The sequence below is a fragment of the Pezoporus wallicus genome, unplaced genomic scaffold, assembly GCF_028554395.1.
Source record: "Pezoporus wallicus isolate ANWC-B61680 ecotype Strahan unplaced genomic scaffold, APGP_CSIRO_Pwel_v1 contig_8837, whole genome shotgun sequence".
In the NCBI taxonomy this organism is placed as follows: domain Eukaryota; kingdom Metazoa; phylum Chordata; class Aves; order Psittaciformes; family Psittacidae; genus Pezoporus; species Pezoporus wallicus.
The window spans coordinates 408,449-433,655 of record NW_026636730.1 but is presented as its reverse complement, the minus strand read 5'-3'; the positions used below and the strand labels follow the sequence as shown (position 1 = coordinate 433,655).

The 25,207-nt window shown below is 45.8% G+C and overlaps 1 protein-coding gene across 3 annotated transcripts in view; it reads left to right on the top strand.

The window, feature by feature from the left end:
- The first annotated feature begins 8,585 nt into the window (after positions 1 to 8,585).
- SLC4A11 (solute carrier family 4 member 11) overlaps positions 8,586 to 25,207 on the top strand; it is a 144,141-nt gene continuing 127,519 nt past the window's right edge. For all 3 annotated transcript variants that reach the window (XM_057401251.1, XM_057401252.1, XM_057401250.1), the window contains exon 1: positions 8,586 to 8,765. In XM_057401251.1, coding sequence (XP_057257234.1) covers positions 8,624 to 8,765 — 142 coding nt within the window. In that variant the 5' untranslated portion in view covers positions 8,586 to 8,623. The remainder of the gene's footprint in view (positions 8,766 to 25,207) is intronic.

The window sequence follows — 25,207 nt, the reverse complement described above, 5'->3', positions numbered from 1 at the left end:
AGACACAGAATGGTTCCTGCTGTGCTTCAGAGGCGGCGGGGTGGGAACTGCATCAGACACTGTGACCTCCAGCTACAATGTGAGTCATGACAGACATTATCCTCTGTCTCGAGAGGAGAGCTTTGTCCTAAGCAAAAGATGGCCAAGTTCATGAGGGCCATGAAGCAGGTTGTGAAGGGGTGGGGAGGTACAAGAGGATGTTATTGTGGGTTGGTATTGAACAACGACCTGCCCTTGGCTCTTCTTGAATGCAAGAATGAGGAGATGTAAGTGCCCTGCAAACAACAGGAGAGCCCCGTTTTGAAGAGACAGTACGTGCTGCAAAGAAGTTTCCCTTCAACCTAAGTTGCCTATGGTCTTCTTAGGTCTTATTACTTGGGAGGCAAGGGAATCAGCTCTTTTCTCCTTGGTGTTTCCTACCAGAGCTTGTAGAGATCGAGTGAAAGAAAGCAAAAACTATGCCAACAAAACATGCTCTCACATCAGCACAAAAGCAAACAACACAACAGTCCTGTTCGTTGGCCAAGAAAAGGTCTGACATAGAAAGCCACAGCTTCAAGGTAGATTTCGATCCCATTCCCTCAAAAGGCTGATGGGCACCAAACTCCCCAAAATAACTTAATTCTGGGATAATCAGCAAGAAAGCTCTAGATTTATCCAAGATCAGAATATGGTCACAAGGTCTGATTGCTCCAGCTTAGTCCAGATATGGGATTTAAAACACAACCCAAACTTCGGCACAGTATCTACTGCCACGTTGCTTGATTGTGTATAAAGCAAAGACAAACTTGTGGTTTCCGCTTTCACTCCTCTGACCCATTGTAGCTGAGAGATCTTGTATCACTGAGCAGTTATATTCCATTTTCTCCAGGGTAAGGCCTTACCCAAGATTCACCAAAGTCTACATAAAGACCTCGTGGAGGTCAGTCGATGTTAGACCTGATTGCACTAACCTGCTAGGACATCACTGCAGGACATGCTTGGAGTCCATAGCATCATATAACCCTAGAATGATTTGCGTTGGAAGGGACCTTAAAGCTCATCCAGTTCCAACCACGTGCCATGGGCAGGGACACCTTCAACTAGAGCAGCTTGCTCCAAGCTCCATCCAGCTGGCCTTGTTCACTTGTTGTTTCCATCACCACCGGGACAGCTCTTGCTTTTATTTGCTTGTTGATTGACATATGTGATTTCACAAATAAATAGGTAGAATCATAGAATAGTTCGGGTTGGAAAGGACCTTAAGATCATCCAGTTCCAACCCCCCTGCCATGGGCAGGGACACCTCACACTAAACCATGGCACCCAAGGCTTCGTCCAACCTGGTCTTGAAAAGGTAAGATAAGAAGATCACAGTGAGAGTGTTAATACAGACAGAAAAGCAGAGGAGAGAAATGGAACGTGACTATTGTTTGCAGGCAGATTAATACTGCATCAAACAGAAATGCTGTCAGATGTCTAAACCTTATGTAACATGTTTTGTGGTCTCTGCTTTCTGGGCCGTCACAAAGAGCTTTTGTCATCAACACCTGAAGGGTTTCTAGCTGCCTCTTCAAGCTTTCCTCAAGTAGGAACAGGAACGGCAGATCCAAATCTGCTTGACAAATTCTTTATTCCGCTGCTTTTTTTGCCTTTCTTTTCTTAGGGATAAGTGGTTTCTTTTAATAATGCTTAATCAACCCAAAACACAATAACATTCATTCAGCTTGAGAGACGCATCAGGCACTCAGAGCTTGCAGCTGCAGAGCTCAGGTTGGATGTTCAGCTCCAGCTGTATCCTCAGTTTACTCCAGCATGGGGCAAGCTCTCTGGGATGGGAGACTTACCTTAACAGTGCCTTCTCCAGTACTGACATTTCAAACAAGGCCACTGAGCTCAGGGGCAAGAGATAGAAGAGGGTTATTCCCACCATCCCTTATTGACTGTTGTCTCCTTGTAAACGGTAGCGTCTTCTCTAAAATGTAATTGCATATTATAGAATCATATATGTAGAATCATAGAATCCCAGCCTGGTTTCTATTGGAAGAGAACTTAAAGCTCCTTCAGCTCCAACCCCTGCCACGGGCAGGGACCCCTTCCACTAGAGCAGCTTGCTCCAAGCCCCTGGGTCCAACCTGGCCTTGAACACTGCCAGGGATGGGGCAGCCACAGCTTCTCTGGGCACCCTGTGCCAGCACCTCAGCACCCTCACAGGGAAGAATTGGTGGAACAAGGGGCTTAGTCCTCGTTGGGAAAAGGGGGAAGCTCTTAGAATACACAAGTAATTCAGACAGTCAAAAAGAAACATGGCTAAGTTCACTCAGTTTGGTCTATGCTTCAAAGGCTTAGCAGCTGACGGCTGCAGCTACTTCTCTTTATCTCAGAAGCTAATCTCTTGGCTACTGAGAATATGCAGAACTTTTGGCTACTGAATTCAGAAAAAGAACCCCACACGTTGTGCTGGAACCTTGATAGACAATCTCCTATCAGTCATTGGGCACCCTTGGTTTGCAAACTGCCACAGATAGGGAATTCATCCTTTGCTTCATGAGCTTCTGCAGGTGCCACTGGGAGAAGGTTACACCTTCCCGTGTAACAGACATCTGCAAGTGTTGTCAAGAACATTTTCATTGTGACTTCCTCCTTTTGTATTTTTTCCTATTGGAAGCAGCTTTGGAATTACATTAAATCTAATGATGAAATTAAGATAACAGTGATCTCATTTGTTGACTCATTGAAAGCCCATGGCAGGGGGGTTGGAACTTGATGATCTTAACATCCTTTCCAACCCCAACTATTCTATGATTCTATGATTCTATGACAAATCTACATGCAGCCTTACATGACATTCTTCCATTTTGCCCGCAAAGGCTGGCATCAGAAGGTGCCCACACTGACACATTCAGTCAGCCTTGCTCCATGAGAGAACGTCTACTTGAGTTAATACAACAAAAGCAAGTTGGTTTTACTCTTGGGAGAAGGTGTGAGTTTATATAAAGTGCTGAAAGCTGGGTGTCTTTATTCACAGCCTTGACTAGGCTGCTGACTGGGACAGATGTTGTCAAAACACAGTCTTTCTGAAAGGTGATAAAAGGGAGAGTTTGGGAGCCACAAATGTTTCTCTGCCATTCACTGTTTCTCCAAAGTACATGGTGAAATTGCTTCTTTACTCCAATGTCAGGGTGTGCATCTTCTGTGCTCCTTGCCAGTCATTGGCCATGTAGCTTTTGCTTCCCTCCTGCTGGTTTTCCCAAGGATGGAGATTCAGCTGCTACCTATTTTGACAAATCCACCTGCACAGTCATATTCTTTCAGCATAAATGTCATCTTGGTCTCTTGATAGCACTGGCGAAGTTAATTCTATGATTCTATGATTGTCTTCTCAATGTTGTCCTATCAAGGGGCATGTGTTGATCCCATGCTGGGGAGATACAGTCAGCTGCTCCTCCAGGCTTTCTATTCTGCTTCCCAATTGCTTTTCTTCAGCTCTCACCCCACTGGGCTTATAGTGATGTGCTTTTAACACTATTGCTGTTACAGTGATGGAACAACCCACACGCTGTGTGTCTCCTGGTGCAGTCCAGCTCAAGCCAACCATGAATTCAGATGTGTTTCACTGTGAGCAGCATGAGGAAGAAGCTATCAGGCCTTTTTTGATTCAACTCAATGTCCATTTGTTGTTGTTATTGTTGTTGTAGGCCATCCTGATTTTCAGCTTCCATTTCCACGGCAAACTGCCTTGTGAAATAACTCCCAGCAGTGTGAAGACATTGACAAATGCCAGCACTGCAACAGAACAGCGTCACTACAGCTGGAGATTCTCTGGGTGTTTTATGTGGTTCATGGAGAATGCACACTACAAAACTGCAAAGGCTTTCTAGGAAAATGAAAGAAATGTTTTATATGGCACAGGGTACTCAGCGCATCCAGTTCTCATGGTCCAGAGCAAGTCCAGTTTGTGTGCATCATGCTCCTGTCTCACTTACAGCCTTGGCTCCATCTTGCCAACACATCAGCCAAGGTGAAATGCCACGTAGGGCATCCCAAAAGCCACATCACCAGCCTGTGTGGTGGGACATCCAAGTGGGGCTGGTCTGCTTCTGATGGGCCCAGGATACAGTGCAGACACAGAGCAGGACATCAATATCAAACTGTGTTATGATGGTACCACTTCCACTAAAGCAATGACAGCAAGGGGGGTGCAAGTGATCTCTGTGCTTTAACCCACTGAAATCCCTCCATAGAGTTTGGATCCTGGCTTAAAAGCCAAACTTCACCAAAACATCACACACAGACCTCCTGCTCCCATTCACATCTTGCTCCTGCTTACTGGCTAAGTAAGTAAGTACAATGCAAGAGCTGTAAGACTGCTTTATAGTGCATAACTAACTTCTAGAGAGGCTGTAGCTCACAACTCTGTCTTTAAAAACATATTTTACAGCCCAACACCCTTGATTTCCAGGAACTCATGAATAGAGAAGATATATTGTTCTTGGTAACTAAATAATATCGTTAGAACCGTTACGAATCCTGCAAAGATTATTCCTGTCTACCTAATTTAATCATGTAACAATGACTATTACTAACTTGCCTTGTGCTGTTGCCATTTGAGATTATGGCCCTGGATGCGTGGGTAGCTATTATATGATCCAGTTCTTGTAAATGTGCATTACCCTTAAGTGCTCAAGTGCCTGTCTTTCAGTTAGCTCCCTGAATTTACCCATTCCAGGGCACTATGGTGAAACTGAAGAAGAAAATGAGGAGTTCAGGGAACAGCAGAGAGATTAACTCCTGTCCTTGGCATATGGATTAGCGTCTCATGGCTGAGTTCTCACCTCTAGTCACACAAGAGATCCAGTTGAAGCTCTTCCTATGATCAACAATAACATCCCTCTGTGTGGCTTCTCGAGTGGCTATAAAAGGCTTGAACTCCTCAACAGCATGGTCACCCCTATGCGTCCTTAAGGAAAGTTATGTTTTTGAAATCCACAAGTTTCAGTTAATTTTGGCTCCATACTCTCAGGCTTTTGTAGCACAAGTTGTCACCTTCTGAGGAGAAAAAGTGAATCCTTGTCTGTCCTCATTGTCAGATCTTGACAGTGTGCTCCCAGCCTTCACCTCAGAAATGTGCTGTATTGAGCGGACGGCACTCCCTTGTGCGGCTGTCTGACCTCCCCCTCCACACACAGCTTCATGTCACAGGCCTCATTTCCTTAGGAAACTGGTTTCTAGGGGGAGAAAAGTCCTCTACCCATTTCTCTCCTTCCTTGGTAAGGAAAAAACAGTGCATTTTTTCCCTGATCACAGATTTGAGCTGAGCCAGCCAAATCCATTGGAGTCCCACAAATAAAAAAGAATAATAAACATGAAGTCTGCTTTACTTTAAGGTGAAATCACTGTCAGGACAGTATCAGCCTCAGCAGAATATGTTTCATGCAGTCAAAATCCCTGCAGAGAACAGAGCAGGACTAGGGCTGGGGTTCACCCGGGTCTGTAAGGGTGACCGCTGAAGGAGCTTAATGTATTCCATCTCACTCTCATTTCTCTGCTGTAGTGGTGTTTATCCTCTGCGCTACAGGAGCAGATAACAGTAGTTTCTAGGCATCTCCAGCAGGAAACAATGGTGTTTCTGGTGTAAAGAATGGAAAATAGGAAACATTAGCATCCTCCTTTACTAATGCAATGGGGCACATAGGAGCATCCTGTGTGAACGTACATGTTATTCCCACCCAGCTCCTCCCTGGTGTAACATTTTACTCCTTGTCCTGATTCCAGCAGAACCACAAGACTACTGATTTTCTGCAAGTTCCATTAGAACAGCTGAGCAGAAGTGGGAGACCACAGAAACCTCCTATGCACTCTTGCTCACATGGCACATCCTTGTGGATAGCAACACACATCTCCTCACCCCAAACCCATAGGAAAGCAGACATCTGTGTTCAGTTATTGCCACAGCTATTCGGTTTTGAATCTGGTTTTAAGTGAGAAGGGTTGAGGATGCCAGATTCTGCTCTGGATGTAGGTGTTCACATAAGAGCAGCTCAGGTACTCAGTTACCAAGACGTGTGTGATGGCATCCTCCTGCCTTCTTGAGCCGCTACATGTCTTCATTAAACACTAAATGAATGATGCTCCATCTTTCACACTGACAACACCTCTGTGGAGTTATTGCTTTTACTATCAAAAATAGCAAGACAGATCCCAATTAGGGGTTGTAAATGAGACCAGCCAGAGGAAATCCCACTTGATGGATGACCTGATCTCTGATTTGAGTCCTAACACGCTGCAGCAGAATGCTGGCACCAGTTGTGTTGTATAGTATAACCTAGCTGTCAGGGGCAACGTGTTTGAGAGCTGAGGTAATTTCCATGCTGGGTGGAAACTATTTTCACAGTGGAATTCTTGCATCTCATTAATTATGAGTGATTTTACAAAGCAAATGGGCTGGAGGATATCCCCTCCCCGTTCCTGGGCAGCGTGGTAGAGGTGTGCAGTCCTGGCTCTGTGCCTGCCAATGAGTCAGTCCCTGTAGAGATTTGCCACAAAAGAGAGTCACCTACAGAAAACAGGGGCTCCGATGGAGCATCTCCTCCTAATCTCCCAGGCTCACTGCAGCAGTTATACAGAGGGAGTAATAACACTATCCCCATCATTTCAGAGCTCTTTGCGAGTCCATGTATACTACCATACGCAAACCAACATGGATTTTGCTCTCCAAGAAGCCGTGCCATCTTCAGAGCCAAGACTGAACAATGGTCTTTAAGTAAGACCAGCTCCACACTGAGTATGGAGGAGATAAAGACATAGCAAATCGTTTTCTTTTTAGTGAAAGGCTCTGATGAGAGGAGGAACCCCTAATATCTGTAATTGAGCAAATCCAGATCACAGGTGAGAAAATACAGGTGGGTAAAGAGCAAAACCTGGCAACTTTAATGACGTTTTCTGGATTATTTTTTAGACCCAATGTAAGACCCAATATAATAACACAAGAGGGACGTGGAGCTGTCAGGGCAAGTCCAGAGGAGGCCACAGAGATGCTGTGAGGGCTGGAGCAGCTCTGCTCTGGAGCCAGGCTGAGAGAGCTGGGCTGGGGCAGCCTGGAGAAGAGAAGGCTCCTGAAGGGGAGACCTGAGAGCAGCTCCAGTGCCTGAAGGGGCTGCAGGAAAGCTGGAGAGGGGCTTGGGACAAGGGATGTAGGGACAGGCCAAGGGGAATGGCTTGAACCTGCCCGAGGGGAGACTGAGCTGAGCTCTTAGGCAGAAGCTCTTCCCTGGGAGGGTGCTGAGGCGCTGGCACAGGGTGCCCAGAGAAGCTGTGGCTGCCCCATCCCTGGCAGTGTTCAAGGCCAGGTTGGACACAGGGGCTTGGAGCAAGCTGCTCTAGTGGAAGGGGTCCCTGCCCGTGGCAGGGGTTGGAGCTGGAGGAGCTTTAAGGTCCCTTCCAACACAAACCACTCTGATTTTATGAAGAAGCAAATGATGAATATTTGCACCTGGTAACATGAGGACTGTGTGACACAGCCCTATATCATATAGTACAAAAGAATGAAATAATGAAATAGATGCCATTTAATACAAAAGAGTGAGATTTACTGTCACTTGAGTAGGTATTTGTGTGTACGTTTTTTCTCCTCAGAAACTGGGATTAAAGCCTCTCCCTGAGATACAAAGTCTGTAATGATACTGACCAGTTGATTTTCATTTCTTTTAGTATGGTTCCTTGACATTTTCTATCTTATCAATATCTTGTCACTTTTGTGAGAGAAAGATAAAGAAACATGCTCTGATACCAGGACAAGAACCTTATTGTGGAGAAGTATCAGGAGTGTGGGGTTGTACCAGAAACCCTATATATAATCCAGAAAAACATCCCTTGGAATAACACTGAAAAAGCAGGGAAATGAGAAAGAGCTAAATGCAAACTTAGCTGTATGGTCTAAACTTTCCTTGTGTATATATATAGGGAAATACATATTATATATATCATACATATATATATTTTTATATATATGTTATATATATATATATACCTTCAGGTAGTTCCCCAAATATCCCAATTCCTTTGGGGATCTTTCCCTTTACTTATCACTAACTATAGTTCCTCTAAACCTCTCCCTTCCCTAAACAATACCCCTGTAGAAGAGGCCTGGTCAGCTCCTGCCTCCAGGTGAACCCAGTTCCCCCATCAGGCTGCCCAGCATCACTTGTGTAGCCTCCATCCCACCCCAGTTACCTGTCCCACCCCAGTATCTGCTGTGTTTTCAAACCCCATCCCATGAAGCAGCAGTTAACCCATCACCACTGCCTCATCAACAACCCATCAAGCTGAACATCTCCAGCTACTCCTCATTGACACATCACCACTGCCTGGAGGAGAGATGCTGTCTGGCACACCAAGTACTTGAGTTTAACCTCCCCAGGCAAGTGAAGCCTGGGCTGTTGGACCACTGAGTTTAACCCAGTGAGCTGAAGAGCTTCCCGCACCATAAAGTGTAAATTAGCTTATAGGAAACAGCTGAGGGTAAAGGCTAGGGTGGGTGGGGAGGAAGATAACCTCATTAGAGGACCTGGCCACCTTACTCTGTGCCCTTTTTTCTTCTCTCGTGGTGGAGGGCAGCTCTTTCTCTAGGGCTTGTGGTGGGGTGATGAATGGGGTGGCTCCTCTGGGAGTCAGCAGGAAAGGGGGAGAAGGAGGGGGCTGCATCCTCCATCTCCTGAGCCCTGGGAAGATGAAAACTGAGTCAATAGAGGTTCTGATTGATGAAAACGGGTTTTCTGCCCAGCAAGGTAAGTTGTGCCTTTTGTCTTTTGCTGTTTTCTTGTCTTTTTGTGGCTGGTTTAACTCAAGGGAGAAAATGGAAGCGATGCAGTGAGCGTTTGTGTTTTGTGTGAGGCTGGTAGAGCAAGTGGAATGCTGTTGAACAGCCTGGTTAAAGGGCATCTGGTTTTGTTTTGTTTTGTTTTATTTTTAAAGGACTTGGGGAGTTTTAATGTCTTTTTGAGGAGCCCTGTTTGTCTGTGGTGCCTTTCCTGAGAACAGCAATGCTCAGGGGTCATCGTAGAGGCCTCACTGTAAAGGGAGGAGAGTGAATGGGCAAAGCTGTGGGATGATGTGAACCAAAGCAAGGGACAGAGGTGAGAAGTAAATTCTTTCCCTTGAATACAAAGGGTGATGTAGGGGATTGTTCATTCAATTATTATTAATCTTCTAACATTAAGTTGCTATTAAAAACCCCCTCCCTGTTATGCATCCCACAACTGACTTGTACTTTTAGCTTATAAAAAGCCATTGGCAGAGAGGCTACACCACAGCCTGGGAAGTGGGGAAGCCAAGGTGATGAAAGGCTCTGTCTCTTGTCCCTTAAGTGGTGGCATCTCTAACTGTGCTCTTCAAGAGAAAAGGTGGCTATTGCCAACAGCTCCTGGCTTGCTGCTCTTCAGAGGAAGAGCCAACAAAGCTCCTTGTGCCTCCTGTGGTAGCTTAAGCTTGTGGACAGGGTGATGTACGAGCTGTTTGGGTTAATGCTAAGATTTTCCTCGCTGGGAGAAGTTAAGTGTATGGGTTGGAGACCAGGCAATGGTGGTGCTTGGGGGTTTCACACAATGCCCAATGAGAGCCTGGGCTGGAGGGGGATGAAATAAACTGAGTGTGAAAGGAGCTACAAGCCCTTGGTCACCAGGGATGAGGCCACAACTTGTGTGATGCTGTGTTGGGGGCCTGGCACAGCTGCCTTGGGAGACAGAGATGACAAAGCTATGGGAATGGACCCTGTGCCACTGATTGTTCCTCCATCCACTTATGGGAGCAGCCCTTGGGCTGTGCATGTTACCTCTGGCTGAAGAGCCACCTTTATATGAATACTGATGGTAGGGCAATGGGGAGACTCATTGTTCCAAGAGTGATTCTCTTCCTTTATCTTGATGAGAAGAAACAATAAGTAGATCTTGGTGGGTGAGGTTACTCCTGAAGAGAAGGAAAGAGGGATGTGGGTAACCATGAGGTGGGATCTTGTATGTAGGTGACATGAAGGGAATTGAATGTCTGGTCCTTTCTTTAATCCATACATCAGGTCTGGGGTACAGGCAGCTGAGATGAGCTCAAGGGAAAATGTTCTGAAGTATGCAACGAGATGTTTAGGAAAATACCCTCAACCCCTGAGGTTGCTGTTGATGTGGGGTGATCTCCTACCTAAAACCTTGTGATTGTAGCTGGTGGGCTGCTGTTTGTGAGAGGCTCAGATGTGTCTTGGCACATAGTAGTTAATTCAGTCACCTGCTGAACCCACCTGTGTGTCACTCCTGCTCTGGAGTTCAGATGTACTCTGCAACCCAGGCATCCAATACTTGTTTCTGCTGCTTACGACTTGATTACAGGGTAACAGCTGTGAAAGGAGGCACTTTGCCTCCTTCCCAGGGGATCTAGGTATACCGCTGTGCCCTCTGCTATTGTAGGGGAGAGGCTATAGAGGAGCAAACTGTCCTCCTTGGAGCTGGAAAACTTCTCTCTGCATGGCCCTGGGAGACAATGTGAGACTGAACTTCCCCACAGTTTAGTCTTTAAAGCAGTAATCTCATTTGCTGAACTGAGACATGGAACTGACCCAGAATATGACAATTGCCTCCTGTTCCTTGCAGCAAATAGGAGCTGCAGTTCAAGAGCTGAAGGCCCCTGTTATCTCCCTCCTGATGAATGTCTCCTGTGATGCCATATGCTGTCCCTGTAGATCAAGCTACGGGGTGGGACTCGCATGGGAGCCCCATGGAAGACTCTGGGGAGCAGAGAAGACATTTCCCTTTCATAAATCAATTGGTCGTGATAGAAGAGCTCCCTTTGGGGAAGCAGTGGTTGGGAATCTTCTAATGAAGTGTGCCCCGCCAGGCTCCCCTTCCTGGGAAAGCCATGGTTCAGTGGGTGCCTTTCAACTCTGAACTTCACAGTTCTCTGGTATTTGAAGGTGCCATTAGCTGGAACTCTATTCTACTGCAAGTGTTCCTCTAAAAAAGGACCGGCACTTAAAACTTCAACTCAGACTTTAAAATCATCCTTTCTTTCTTGATGGGATGAGATGCATCATCTGCTTGGTCTGCAAGTTGCATTCCTGTTTCCCTGGTTGCCCTTTGTCATCCATCCTTAAAAAACCAAACCCTAAATCCTCTGTTATTTAACCCACTGACCAATCTTGACTGTGTTTGGTGGGAGTAGGCAGCCTGGAGGTTTTTTGGTTCCTTGTTCTGACCACTTCTGTAATTATTATTTCTAGTAAAATGGGAATCTTCAGTTCCCAAAACCTGCCAGCAAAGGAGAGGGGGGTGGAAACTGGAGTTGGTTTCTTTACTACATTCTGGTTTGCAAACCTAGGGAAGGATTTCCCATGTCAGAACCAAGGGCAGATGCTCTAAACCTTCTTGTCTGCATTACCTTGGACTGATGTGTAGTGTCTTGAGATTAGCTTGAGGGAGAAACGGACAGGATGCTTGTTTTGCCTTATAGGATAAGAGTGAGAAGCACTGGATAGCCTCTGGATTGGGGTGTTGGTACCCTGTCTGGGTAAAAATGGAGGATGGTGTTCTTGTGAGGCCTCAGGTAGATGGTTTGGGGGAAAAACTAGCCACATCCTACTGCTTATAATTGAGAAGTGATAATTCAATCAATTGGGCGTTTGACCCTTCATCCCAGTGACCAACCTAAAGTACAACTACTCAGTCAGTCAGTGCCTTAGAGGGTTCAGCAGCTACAGTTACCTGCCAGAAGCTTCTACTTCACACAGGTATATGCACATAGAGTGAGCTGCCCTTTGCCAAACCCTTGTTCAGTCCCATAATTTACTGGTATTGATGTAGAACTGACAGTTCAAGTTTCCCCCCCCTCATCAGAGTGCAGGGTCAGAATCAGGTGAAGTAAGATATAATGTTAATCATCCCATCTGCATGCTCATGGCAGGAATTGAGGTAAGGGACATGCTGATATCCTCAACCATACAATATATATGCTAATGTAGGAGACTGAAGGGTGATGTGGGCTCCAGCTTAGCCATAGGCTTCTCCTGGTCTTGGTAGGTGACAGACTTGCATAATACAGAGGACAGGAGGGGTTCCCGTTGTCAGAAACAGTGCCTACACTTAGATATTTCCTTGTGCCTGCTCAACATCTCTGGTGTTGCACCTTGGACGGGTGTGTGGTATCTGAGATCAGCTTGGAGAGAAACAGAGACTCTTCATAAAGCAAAACATCAACAGGATGTTTGGAGAGAAAGAGAGACTCTTCATAAAGCAAAACATCAACAGGATGTTTGATGTTTTGCTTTATAACATTAGAGTGAGAAACACTTAATAGCCTCTGGTCAGGGATATTGGTGGCCTCTGGGTAAAAATAGAGGTTGGTATTCCTGTGAGACCTCAAACAAATGATGCTTGGGGGGGGGAACCAAACCACATTGTGCTGTTCATCATTGAGAAGTGAGCTCATAGTTCTTTTTATTTTCTTTATCTTTTGGTTTTTATATTTTTATTTTTTAAATAAAAAGATATCTTCATCATTTAATTTTTTAAAGGGGGGTATTCCCCAGGGGAAAGCTCTTTTGTGGAATGAAGGTTGCTGTGTTGTAAGGTGTTGTAGCTAGCACCTACTGACCTCCATGAACCTACTGAGAGGGTATGGATGTACTAGGTATAATGGCTCAGCAGTACTCAGCGAGGAAGCTATGTGGGTGCAACATCCTTCAGCCACACACCTGGTGTATGGACAAGAGGATATGCTGTTGGGAACTGCATCTGCTCTGTAAATGCTATGATAAAGCAGCTGGAATGGTCTTCACTCATCTCCATCATAAGCCCTGGCAAGGGGCTGATTCATTCTCATATCTGGGGTTTACTGATCTCACTGTGGCTCTTTCTAGAAGCTCTGGTGCAGTTGGAATTAATGGATGTAAGTTCCCAGAACAAAAACACTTACATCAGCTGCTCCCATGAAACGGAATTAAGGCCAAAACCTCCAGATGTCACGCATTGGGGTTGTTTTATCTTCATTTGACTATAGGAACTCTTCCTTCACAATTCTCAGCTAATGAATAGAGCAAAAGGCAGAAATCTGCACTGGGTTATAAAGAAATGAATGTGTTTTTAAAAGCATAATGCATGTTGACATGGGTGTGTTAGGGCTTGTGGCTGTATCCATCTAGGCAAGGGGTGTATTAAGAACACATGGAAGCTGTGAGTGGTGCCTGGATGGCCAATCTAAAATAGCCTATAGGTATTCCATCTGAAACATCCGTTCTCAGCATGTGCAGAACATCTTTGCTGATGGCAGCTCTCCTCCTGCGGGTGGTACTTGTGCTGTCGTGCTCTTGCTCCCGCCGTGGCAATGTGATGTGTGTCTAAACCCGTTAGCTGGAAGACTGACTGGTCAGGACCCGCTGCTCCTGCTGTGAGAACATCTTGATTGCTGGCTTCCTCATGCTAATCGAATCAAGCTCTTTGCTTAATTTAATTGAAACAAAGAGGGATCTGATATGTGGCATCTGTCAGCAACTTCAGAAGGAGGTAGGGATGCAATTTGTGTGGTAGGCAAGAGCATTTGAAGTATTTCCTAGAATGCCATATTTCATGGGAAATGCCTTTAATTGGGTTTGGATATTTCCATGCTTCCTTACCAAGACTGCAAGTGGGTTGCTCAGCTTGATGCCAGGATGGAACAGCTCCTTTGTCAAGTTAATGAAGAAATAAGCTTTTATAAAATAAAACTATTACCTGGCTAAGCTTTCTGTTTCCATAGTTGTCTTCTTCAAAATGTGTTCAGTGTACGTTAAACATGGTTATTATGCAGGTATATAATTATACATGTGTAATTGGTAATGAAAAAGTCACAAAGCTTTTGCAGCACAAGGCTACTGCAAACATATAAAGAGGGGTTTAGAGGAGGGGAGGTTGAGGGGTGATTTTCCTACTCAGAGTGTTGACTGGAATTGGAGCCAGTGATACAAGGAGGATGAAGGCTGTGAAATGTTAACACCCTGGTTGGTGGATGCCATTGGAGGATCCAGCTTCTGCTCTTGAACATGGTGGTGGTGCAGAACTGAACTGCGTAACAACTGCCCCCAGTTGCCTTCCTGGTTTTGGTGTAGGGCAGAAGGAAAACTGAGGCTTTAGCTCCCTACAAAAGTCTTTGAAAAGCCTCAATTAAATGGGTAGCATGAGAAATGCTGCTCATATACCTAAGCAACTTCTTGTTCTTAGATGAATGGAAGACTTTGAGAGCAGAGGGACTTGCAGCTCTCATGGCTGGTGAACGTGTTGCTGGTAGATGTGGTGTATCTGTCCCACCAGCCTGAACTTGCATGGTCTGTGATGTGTGCCAACCATCCTCAGTCATTGAGCATGAGCCGAAATTGAACTTGCATGTATTGAGCTTTGCTTGGAATGAAGTATGTGCAACGACACGTGCAAATGCCTAACTGAATGTGGATTCTTCATAAAGCTGGTTCAAGTGTTGCTTCCCTAATGCTTCTGTACTTGATGCCTCCTGATGCAGGGCTGGGAGATGCTGGTCTGTGGATGAGGATGGTAGAGTAGATACAGGAAATGAAGCTTTGTGGTGGGCAATCAAAATGGGTAAGTTACATGGCAGTGCTGGCTGCACAACATGAAAGGATGCAGGGGTGAGAGGCTGGTGTGATCAGAGCTTGGGAGGCTGCAGATGGGCAGATCTGCAGATGAACTCCTCAGTTTACCTGCACCAGCAACCCTTTCCCCCTCCATGCACTCATTTTATGATGTTCACGTCTCTTTAAAACTGCAAATGGTACAGGCTCTTTGCATGCTGATTTAAGTTATTGAAAGGAAAATGTCAGGTAACTAGTTCATCTAGTTGAAATTTCCCTGCTGATTGCAGGGGGGTTGGAGTAGATAACCTTTGAAGATCCCTTCCAACCCAAACCATTCTGTGATTCTAATCATACTTCAGTGGTAGAGTAGTGAGAACCCTGACTGGGATGGCTCCATTTGTCTTGCTACTTCCAGGAGTGCCTTGCAGCTTTGTCAGCTCAGGCTGCCTGGTGTTTGAGGTCACTTGCACGCTAGAACAATGCGTGAACTCGTATTTGTTTTAACCCAGGCCGGGTTGTTGGGAGCTCCTGTTTCTCCTCTTAACCATGCAAATGTTTTATGAAGTGAGTATAAAGTCAATAAACACTTCCTGTTTAATGTCTGCCTCGCTGCCTTATGAAAGATGCTTTATAAAAACATCGGATCTCTCGCCTGGCACACGGCTTATCTCTGGTTCCCCGCTAAGCACGCTATCAAAACTCATCTAGTAGGGAGAAAATAGCCCAACTGAAAGAGAAAATAAACTTGTGTCTTCCTCTCAGCGATGCTGAATAGATGATGCACTAACACAGCATATTGAAATTGCTCTGAAATTGGGTTCTGGAGCCAGCTGGGCTTCAAATGCTGATGGAAAAGCTCATGGGGAAAGCTGGACTGCATCTAGTGAGGAAAAGGAGCACCCAGCTTGTTTCTCTCTCGCTGCTGTTCAGTGTGACAAATGAAATCTGAATAATTACTATGTAAACTGAGGGCAGTTGTTGAATCTGAGGGCTGAAAAAATATGTGCTTTTCAGCTCTGTTTGCTCTGTTGCCGATGTCGATCCGCGTTGATCGTGGTTGGCATCTTAATAGCGTGGAATACGGCAAGCATTCCTATTCAAAGAGGTAGGCAGGTTCCTGGTTTGCATGACTTTGCAGAGTTGTGTTTGGCACAGTCAAATCTGGCACAGGCTCACGGCTGGCAACAGTCTGATACCAGCAAGAGCTTTGTGCTGCCAACGTCCGTCTGCACTTGGCCAAGGCAACCCTAGGCCAAAGGTGGGTGCAGGTATAAATGAGGTGATGCAGATCAGAACCTTGTCTTTGCTCTTCCTTTTGTGTGAGCTGTTGGCAGGTGTGTCTAGTAGGTATTGGCTTTGAGTTTGCTCTGCTTATGTGTGTGTGTATATATATGTGTGTGTGTATATATATAATATATATGCATTATAAAAAAAAAACTTATTTTTAATTATTCCCAGACCTCTGTAGTACTATTTTTAGTTGAGTGGAATGGCTCCTGTGGGAGATGTTATTCAAGCTTTTACTCTGCTCCATCAGGTGAAATATCACCGCACAAATGTAGCTAACACATAATCTATGAAGCAAGGAAGATGACTTGGTGAAGGAAAACACTGATAATTCCTTTTCCTTAGTGGTTGTGTGTATGCTGGTATCATATCTTAAGATGGCAGTGATTTGTTTCAAACTGTCTGATCCTCTGGAAGATATTTCATGACAATAATAGGATAGCAGCTGGATGGGGCTTGGAGCAACCTGGTCTAGTGAAGATGCCCCTGCCAGTGTCAGGGGTTGGAACTGGATGAGCTTTAAGGTCCCTTTCTACACAAACCACTCTGATTCTACAAGATTCTTTATTCTGTGCAACCTCAGTTCTGATTTGCAGGGCTACTGCACCATTGGCTGTCTCTGCTCAGCAATTCTAACTTGACTTGTGTATTCAAACAAGGTTAAAAAGGACCCCAGCCTCACAGCTGCCTGTAGCTGAGATACTAGTAATGGGATGTGGTGAATTTAAAAGTCAGGTTTATTCTTCCTCCAGGTTCTTTTCCTTTCTCCACCTAAAGCTTGGAATATATAACTCAGCCTCTTGTGCTCCTATTGCAGCCTGGACTGCTGAAGAAGTTATGCCTGCAAAGTTTAGTAAGGGCAAACCTAGTTCTCCCATCCTCTGTGATATTTCTGACTCTTCTTCCAGTAGGCAGCTGCACTGGATGTGCCTTTTCCCTCGCAAGAGAGCCCCTGCTGTTCAGCTACAATGATTGCTCTGATGAGACCTTACAGGTAATGTCCTCTGTGTTTTGCCCTGCGTGGGAGAGGCTGAGTGGAGATGAGTTTAACAAGTAGCCTCTAGCACAAATGCTGTTTTATTGCTCTAAAGCTCCTTTGTGCCATTATAATTAAAAATAAAGGTCAGGCTTAAGATAATGCCTCCCACTCTGAATGTGTTGTATCATAAAAGTGGACAGGCTGTGAATAGACAAGGCAGCAAAGCTGCTGGAGGTGGAGCTGTCAGGCTGATGTTGCTGTACATGCATGACTGCTTGCTGGCTTATGCAAATCTGAGCTTGCATTGGGCTCTCTGGTTTCAGAGCCTCTCAAATAGGTTGGAGATGGCTCCCTGCCTCTGAAGTGCACATGAGGAAGGCTGCTGATAGGTGCTGACAACATCCCATCCCTTGCCAGGGTTAGTTATATGCAGCCGTGGTGAGTCTGGATAGAGAGAATCTGATTCCCCCTTTGGATGTGGTGAGGTCACAGTCAACAGACACCGTGTTTCACAACTCCCATCTCAACAGCTCCCAGTCTGAAGGAACTGGGATGTGTGATAGCTGGAGCCTGAAGAGGATTGCTTCCTTTTGAATGGCTCTCGGTGCAGATACAATCTGCTGTTGCTTTTGAAACGGCTTGCATGACAGCAGAGAAATGTTTTGGTCCCTTTCCCACCTGGAGGGAGGGACCGAAGTGGATGTGCTTAATGCATCATCTGGCTGAGGCTCCTGTGTTCCCTGACGCCTTTAGGTGATAAGATCTGGTAGGTAGGCTCCAGAAACCCTGCAGGGAGTCCTAGCTAGCTGCCCTTGCTGGCATCCAGTTTGCCAACTGCAGCGCTATAAACCAATGCCCAAGAGAGCAGTGGAGAGTGGCTCCAGGACAGAAAAGAAGCCACAGTCTAGCCTTGGTTAACACTTTTCTGTTTCATGTCTGTGTTCACAGCAGCCTGCAGTTAGGCTGCTGTTTGTGATCTTTGCTCTGAGGCTGTGATGCTCCCAGTGTGACCATAAGCATCTCCAGGGACCCACTCTCCTCTCGCCTGAGAAGGCTGCTGAAATCTCAGCTGAATACATTTGGTTTGATGGGGGGGGGCACAGTTACCTTGTCACTGCTGCTGAACTCGGTGGTTGTAGGCTTTGAAATGCAAGTCACGAAGACAGTTGAAAGGAAAATACCAGCATGGGTGTAGCTCTTTCTTTGAAAGACCCCTCTGTTTTTCATTAGTGTTCTGGGGCTCTATAAATCTCTGTCGTTAAAAGCCTTGAGGTGAGACAGTGGACTCCTGGTGGTAAAAGTATAGTCATGATGGCAGTAAGAAAGTACATGTTTTGCTGCTATGCCTTGGTTAAGGCATACAATACGGCAAGGGGAAGCTGTTCAAATGCTTCTCAATCCAATAAGCCACTGCTGTGTAGAGTCTGTTTGCAGGGTATGCCTTGGCTTGAGGTACTTGGGGGGCAAACACCACTAGTCCAGATATGTGGTCCCTTACTGAGTGGTCCTCCCCTATCCCCAACATTCCTTAGCAGACTAACCAGTGTTGCTTGCATCTTACAACTAGAATTGTCATCCTGGAGTGAAAATGGGGGGAAGCCAAAATACACATTAAAACCCTCAAATGAACAAAAATCCCACACTAAAACTAACACACACACCCCCAGCTTTGCTGTGTTCTCTGCAAAAGGACTGCATTTTCTTCCTCTTGCTCTCCCAGAGTATTGCGTGTTGTCTGCCTCTGATTGCTATCTCCTGGCAGGCAAGTCAGGGTTTCCTTTGAGTTGGCTGGGTTTGGGAGCTGTAGTTCTGCAAGGAAATCTTGTGACTGGCAGCTGTCAGAAATGCCACTTGCTTCACGTTTGAGTGCTCGGAGGTGGAAGAGCTGGCATGGGAAGGGGTGTGTGTGCTGTATCTGTCTGCAGTCCTCATAAGAAGAAGGTTAGGAGGAGATGAATGAGATGAAACAGAGGGTGTTTGATGGGGCTTTAACAGAAAACGTGTATATTCCATTTCAGCCGTGAATCCCAGACTGGTTTGTGTTGGAAGGGACCTTAAAGCTTATTCAGTTCCAAACCCCTGCCATGGGCAATATGCAATTCAGTCACTCCAGTCTCACCTCAAGAGTTACCCATACAAAGGGAACAAGTGTGGGAGATCCTTGCCTTGGCTTTCTTGCAGCTGAAAGGCAAACCCCAACTGCAGCATCACTTTAGCCCTGTTCTGCATAGAAATAGCTGTCTTGAGGTCACTCTGGGTAAGCTTCCCAGCCTGTTCTAAGCTTCCTTTAGGACCTGTTGTTTGGTCTCGTACTGTGACGTGACTCACTGGTGCTTTCAGCATCAACAGTGGCAGATTTAGGCAGTGTTTCCTATAATGCTTAGTCTTAATCTGTGCAGGTGTCCTGTTTGGGCTGTGATAGAGTTAATTTTCTTCCTAGTCGCTGTACAGTGCTGTGATTTGGCTTCAGTCTGAGAACAATGCTGATAACAATGATGGTTTAGTTGTTGCTCAGTAGCACTTACCCTGATCAAGGACTCCTCAGTCTCTCATGCTGTGCCAGTGAGGAGGGGCACAAGAAGTCAGGAGGGAGCAGAGACAGGACATATGACCCAAAGGTATTCCAAAAGGGATATTCCATACCATAGCATGTCATGGTCAGTATATAAGCTGGAGGAGGTGGCTGGCCAGGAGGCACTGATTGCTGCCTGGGGACAGGCTGCACATCAGTCAAGCAGGTTGTGAGCAGTAGTATTGTGCATCGCTTGTCCTCCTTGGGGTTTATTCCTCTCTCTAGCTCCCTCTTCTTTAGTAGTGTTATTTTGCTTTTTAATCTTATTTTACTTATTAATCTGTTCTTATTTCAACCCATGGGATTTCTCTTCTTCCAGTTCTTCCCATTCCACTAGGATGGGGGGAGAATGGGCAAATGGATACCTGGTACTTAGATGCTGGCTGGGGTTAAACCATGACAGCAGGATAGAGAAGTCTGGAGCGGAATTGTACTCCACCTGTGTGGATGCTGTCCTAAGGGGAAGGTGCCTTTAATTTCTTGAGCAAAGATTGGCAGTCTTGGTAAAAATGTATGTTTTATTTGTAGAATAAGTGAGGTTGGAAGGGAAGTCTGGAGGTCTCCAGTCCAACCCCTTGCTCCAAATGCAGTGGTTTTTAAAGCCAAGGTTTCTAAGAGCTTGGTCCAGTCAAGCTGTGAGTAATTCCAAGGATGGAAGACTCTCCCACCTCCCTGACATGCTGTTCCTGTGCTTAAACACTGTCATTAAGGAAGAAATAAAGAGCCCCACAATGTTACTAAGTTGGCATTTCTGGTTTTTACAGCTAGCGTTGTTACTGCACACCTCTGAAGTCTGTCTTCTCTGTTGCCTTATGCTAGGTAGCTGTATGCAGCAATGTGTTACCTTCTTAAGCTGAACAGATCCATTTCTCCCACTCTTCTCACTCACTGTTTGGTCCAGTCCCTGGTGGTTCTGGTACTTCCCTGTTGGTTTCACTTCAATAGCCTCTAGTTCTGGAGAGCCCAGGACTAGAGAAGGTCACATCCTGAGTGTTACATCAGTCCTGACCAGACAGGAAGCATTGCCAGCAAGTTACAGAAGAGCTTCTACATCCATGATACATGGCAGAAGATGCCAAGTCAAAGTCCACTGCTTCCTGAGGTCAGAACTAGCATGCTCTCAAACAGAGGCTGTCTGGGATGTTGTCAAGTAGCAAACCTGAATTTGGCTCTGTGTTGATTCTTAGTCACTTTTAGAGTTGCTTGCTTTAAGACAGTGGTTAAAAGCCACACAGCAGACCACAAGGGGAGTCTAGTTTTCCTGGTTGGTTATCTCTTCAAAAGAAGACGGGCAGAACACAAAATAGCATAAGATGAGACAACTAAGAGCTTAAATCTTACTATGAATCTACAAAGCAATGGTAGTAATGCTACTTTGCCTTGACCTAAACACCATGGGCTCTTGGTAGTCTGAAAGAAAAGTGGTCCTCTACTGCAACCTGGTTCATGGGTGCCTGCCAAAATGAGATGTCCCACTGAGTTATCCCTCATCCTTGATGAGCAAACACACAGCTTTAGCTGCTTCTTTGGATCTTGCTAGCTCAAGAATGTAGCTAATAGCATCCCCTAAGGTATTTAGAATCATAGAATAGTCAGGGTTGGAAAGGACCTTAAGATCATCCAGTTCCAACCCCCTGCCATGGGCAGGGACACCTCACACTAAACCATGGCACCCAAGGCTCTGTCCAACCTGGCCTTGAACACCTCCAGGGATGGAGCATTCACAATTTCCCTGGGCAACCCATTCCAGTGCCTCACCATCCTTACAGTAAAGAACTTCTGCCTTATACTCAATCTAAACTTCCCCTGTTTCAGTTTTAACCCGTTACCCCTTGTCCTGTTGCTACAGTCCCTAATGAAGAGTCCCTCCCCAGCATCCTTGTAGGCCCCTATTGTTATTTCAGGAATAACAATAGCCACCCCACATCTCTGGTGCACGTACATTCTTTCCATAGTTCTAAACATTGGCATTTCCCCAAATAACTCGCTTCCTCCTCTGTTCCTTTAGGAGCGATGACGCACTTGCTTGTGAGGGAGGCGACCTGATGCTCAGGCTTCTTCTTGTCTTGCATTAAGGTGATAAACAAAAGGTTTAAGGCTGCAGCAAGCAGGCTGAAGCTTGGTATCGGCTCTCGGATGACTCATAATTGAAAGGTGTAAAACTTCATGCACCAGCTGCTGCTTTAGCACTAAAACAATAGGCTTCTCCAGGCAATTAGCCTGGTGACTTCTGAGCTGGAGGCTTTCACCTGCACAGACAGTGAGACCAGAGGACTCCTGGGGTGATTTCCTGGATTCCTTTGTATGTGGCCAGGCTTGTTCATGCGGTAACTCTGCCTTGGCAGTGCCTTGTTTCCTAATCTGGTGGTAACTCTGTCATGACAAACGCTGCTTTCAAGTGCAAGTGTCTGTATCTGACGTCTCAGTAGGGTTTCAGCAGTGTTACGCAAATGTCTGGTCTTGTCCTAACAGGAGGTCTGAGCCCATGGCTGTTACAGTTTGCCTGTGCTTATTTCTTGTTAGGAAGTCAGGCTACTACATTACTGCTACTTGTTATAGGTCCAGCTCTGCTCTGGTGGGAGCACTTCAGGCATTGATATATTTGCCTGTGTTGTTTGGTTCAAAGTGGGTCTTTCTGGGATAGCCGGTTTATTGCATGGGGAGGGCCATTCCCTAGATCAGAACAGCTGGATGATGCTGTATGTCTGCTGAAGCTGGCCTCAAGACTGTTTGTTTTACAAGCTTGATAGCTAAGTCATCTTGCTGAATCAGCAGCAAAAGGTAAAATAAGGGAGTGCTGGGATTTTCCTGCTTTTCTATCACATGGAGCTTCTGCCAGTGTTCGTCCATAGCACTGCTACAGGCATAGAATGGTTTGTGTTGGAAGGGACCCAAAGACCATCTAGTTGTGTCACAGGCAGGGACCCCTTCCACTAGAGCAGCTTGCTCCAAGCCCCTGGGTCCAACCTGGCCTTGAACACTGCCAGGGATGGGGCAGCCACAGCTTCTCTGGGCACCCTGTGCCAGCGCCTCAGCACCCTCCCAGGGAAGAGCTTCTGCCTAAGAGCTCATCTCAGTCTCCCCTCTGGCAGGTTAAAGCCATTCCCCTTGTCCTATCACTAATCCAGACCCCAAACTTCCTTCTCCTGTCCCTCACTGGTAGGTTAGGATGCTGTTTCTGCTCCTGGGAATGGGGCAGAACACTGCAACTGGTCCCTAGGGTGGAACTGGTATGAGGTACCATTCCCCTCCACCAATCTGTCTGGTTCTGCTGGTAATGGCAATATCTATTTGCAGTAAGGTCTGGCTTTAGAGTCTAACAGCTGAACAGTCGGAGCCTCCATGTATCTACGTGTATGTTGCACATCTGTGTCTGCTTGTGCAAAATGGTCCTTGGGCTGATCCTGGAGGCTGTTGGTTTACTGATCTCTGGATTCCTGTGTTCTTGCAGTTATGGCTTCCCTTCAAATTAGCCATTCTTCTCTCGCAAAGCAGGAATGTATCTCTATGAATAGGAGGGTTTGGCTCTCCAGGCCCTATCAGACTGCTGGCATCCCCCCCCCCCAGGAGAAGGGAATTAAGGACTGGGTTTATAATAACAAAACAGCACAGGGATGCCTTGTGCAGCAGAGATGAAATGGCTGTTTTGTGTGCTGGAGGCTTGTAGCTGACAGCTTGCTCAGCCTGGGGATGCCTTTTATTTCGAACCAAAGCAGAAATAAACGTCAAAGCCTTTGCAAGCTGTTGTTGTGACTGAAGGAGGTACTTTGTCCTCAGAAATGTTCCCCTGGATTGTGTGCCCCATGAGCTGTCACAGTCCCTGAAGAATCAAACTTGATTGAGCCCCCAGCACTGTCTGCATCCAGATCTTGTCACTCTGAGATCTATTGTAGTCTCTGCACTGGGTGTTGGAAGTAGGCTAATAACTATGGAGGAGATGCTTTTAGCTGCTTTACCCCCTAAAGGAAGCAGGGTTTATGTAATGGTACCACGTGTGTCCTTCCTCTCGCAACCAGCTACAGCTGGACTTGACAGGTGATTTCAAAGCCTTTCACAAGACTTACAGGGAAGGGGTGCAAAGAGGCAAAGAAATAACTAGCATCCTGCTAAAGGAGTTGCTTGTGCTATGGCTGATACTGAGGAATCCACCTGTGATTCTGATTCCAGGGGTAAATCTAAGTCGCTGACTTTTGTTCTGCTTCTCAAGGAAAGACTTGCTTATCCAGTACTAAAGTCCTGTCCAACTCGGATTGTGGAGCTACTTCTAACTAGCCCCCTCCTTTCTATTCCTTGATGTAGGAGAGGGTTAGAGGCCACCCTTTTGAGTGTTCAGAGCGTTGCAGTCTCATCAATATTTTATTATTAAATAAAATGAAATAAAAGCATTATTAAATAATGCTTTGCTGGATGGATAATGGTTGTATTAAACTTTTATTCTGACAAGCTCCTTAACTCTGTAAGTTGAACCTTTTTCCCTTGGCTGTCATTTCGTGATGAGCGATGGTTCGTGACACCACAGCAAAACTGGCTGGCAGTGTAGCATAGCTGACACGAGGTGGGTGACAGTGATGCTGGCAGTGGGTTCAATCCTCACCAAAATCCTGTTTACTCTCATATTGGAGCATGAGCACAAAGCAGTTGTGCGATTGGGTTTAAGTTGATTTACTTTCAGGAAAAATGAGCTGTTTGGAAGAAGGATGTTTTGTTGGACATACAGCCATGCTCCTGTTGCTTCAGGAAAATGGGATACATCCGCGTTATTTAAGACCTGAGAGCAGATGCATGAGGGTGAGAGACTCAAGGTTTGAGAGGCCTTGCTGGTATCTCCTGAAGCAAAGCCTGTGTGTACACCCAAAACCTATAAACATCATGTGGCTGAGCTGAGAGCTGAACCTTCCCCAACGTTGGTGTTGACCAATATCTCAACTTGTCAAGGCACTATCAGTTTGTGTAAGAAAAAGTGGATGTGGGTGAGGTTATTCTTAAGGCTGAGATAACTTCCTGTGATTAGGATGCTAAAATGGGCAGCAGAGCACTTCTAAGACACAAGCAAGCAAAGGAAGAGCTCTGCAGCTGCCTGTCCTGCAGGACCATGTGCCTTCAGGCGTTTACTGCACAAGCACAGAGGAAGTGATAGTGTCACTTGGTGAGAGTGACATTTAGCTCATCTGTTCATAAACCTCTGCAGCTCAAACCTGGTTAATGAGGCAATGTTACAGCATGGCTGGAGGGAAAGGACCTGCTACCTGCTACTCAGTCCCTTTCCAGTAAGGAAAAGGTTGTGATGAGCTGCAGAGATTCATATTGGCATGAGAGGATGGATGTAGGATTGTTCTTCGTGTCACGTATGGAGCTATTGAGTCTGGGCAGAGCTGCATTTGATCTTTGTGGTTGAAATGAGAGAGATGTAACATACATGGGGAGCTTATAGTGGACTTCTTAAAGCTTAGTTAGAAGGCTCTTACCTCTGTAGATAAAGAACCAATCCTTGAGGATGAGATTGGGATTTTTAAGAAAGAAGCTGATATAAAGCTTCAGGATCTCCTGAGGAAGCATCTTGTGGAAATAAGACTGTATAGAGTGAGAGCAGTATCCCAACTACTCCCCATGGCTGGAAAGCCAAGAGATCGCCATCTTAATTAGATGAGACCCATTCTCTAGCTTGGTACCATCAGGTTTGTAGGGTGTCCTCTTTACCTTTCTGCTAGTCTTGTTATTACTCTTCAACTTCCAAGAATTTCGAACAGTTTTGCTATGCCCAGCAGTTGTTATAAGGATGATCTTGCAGAGC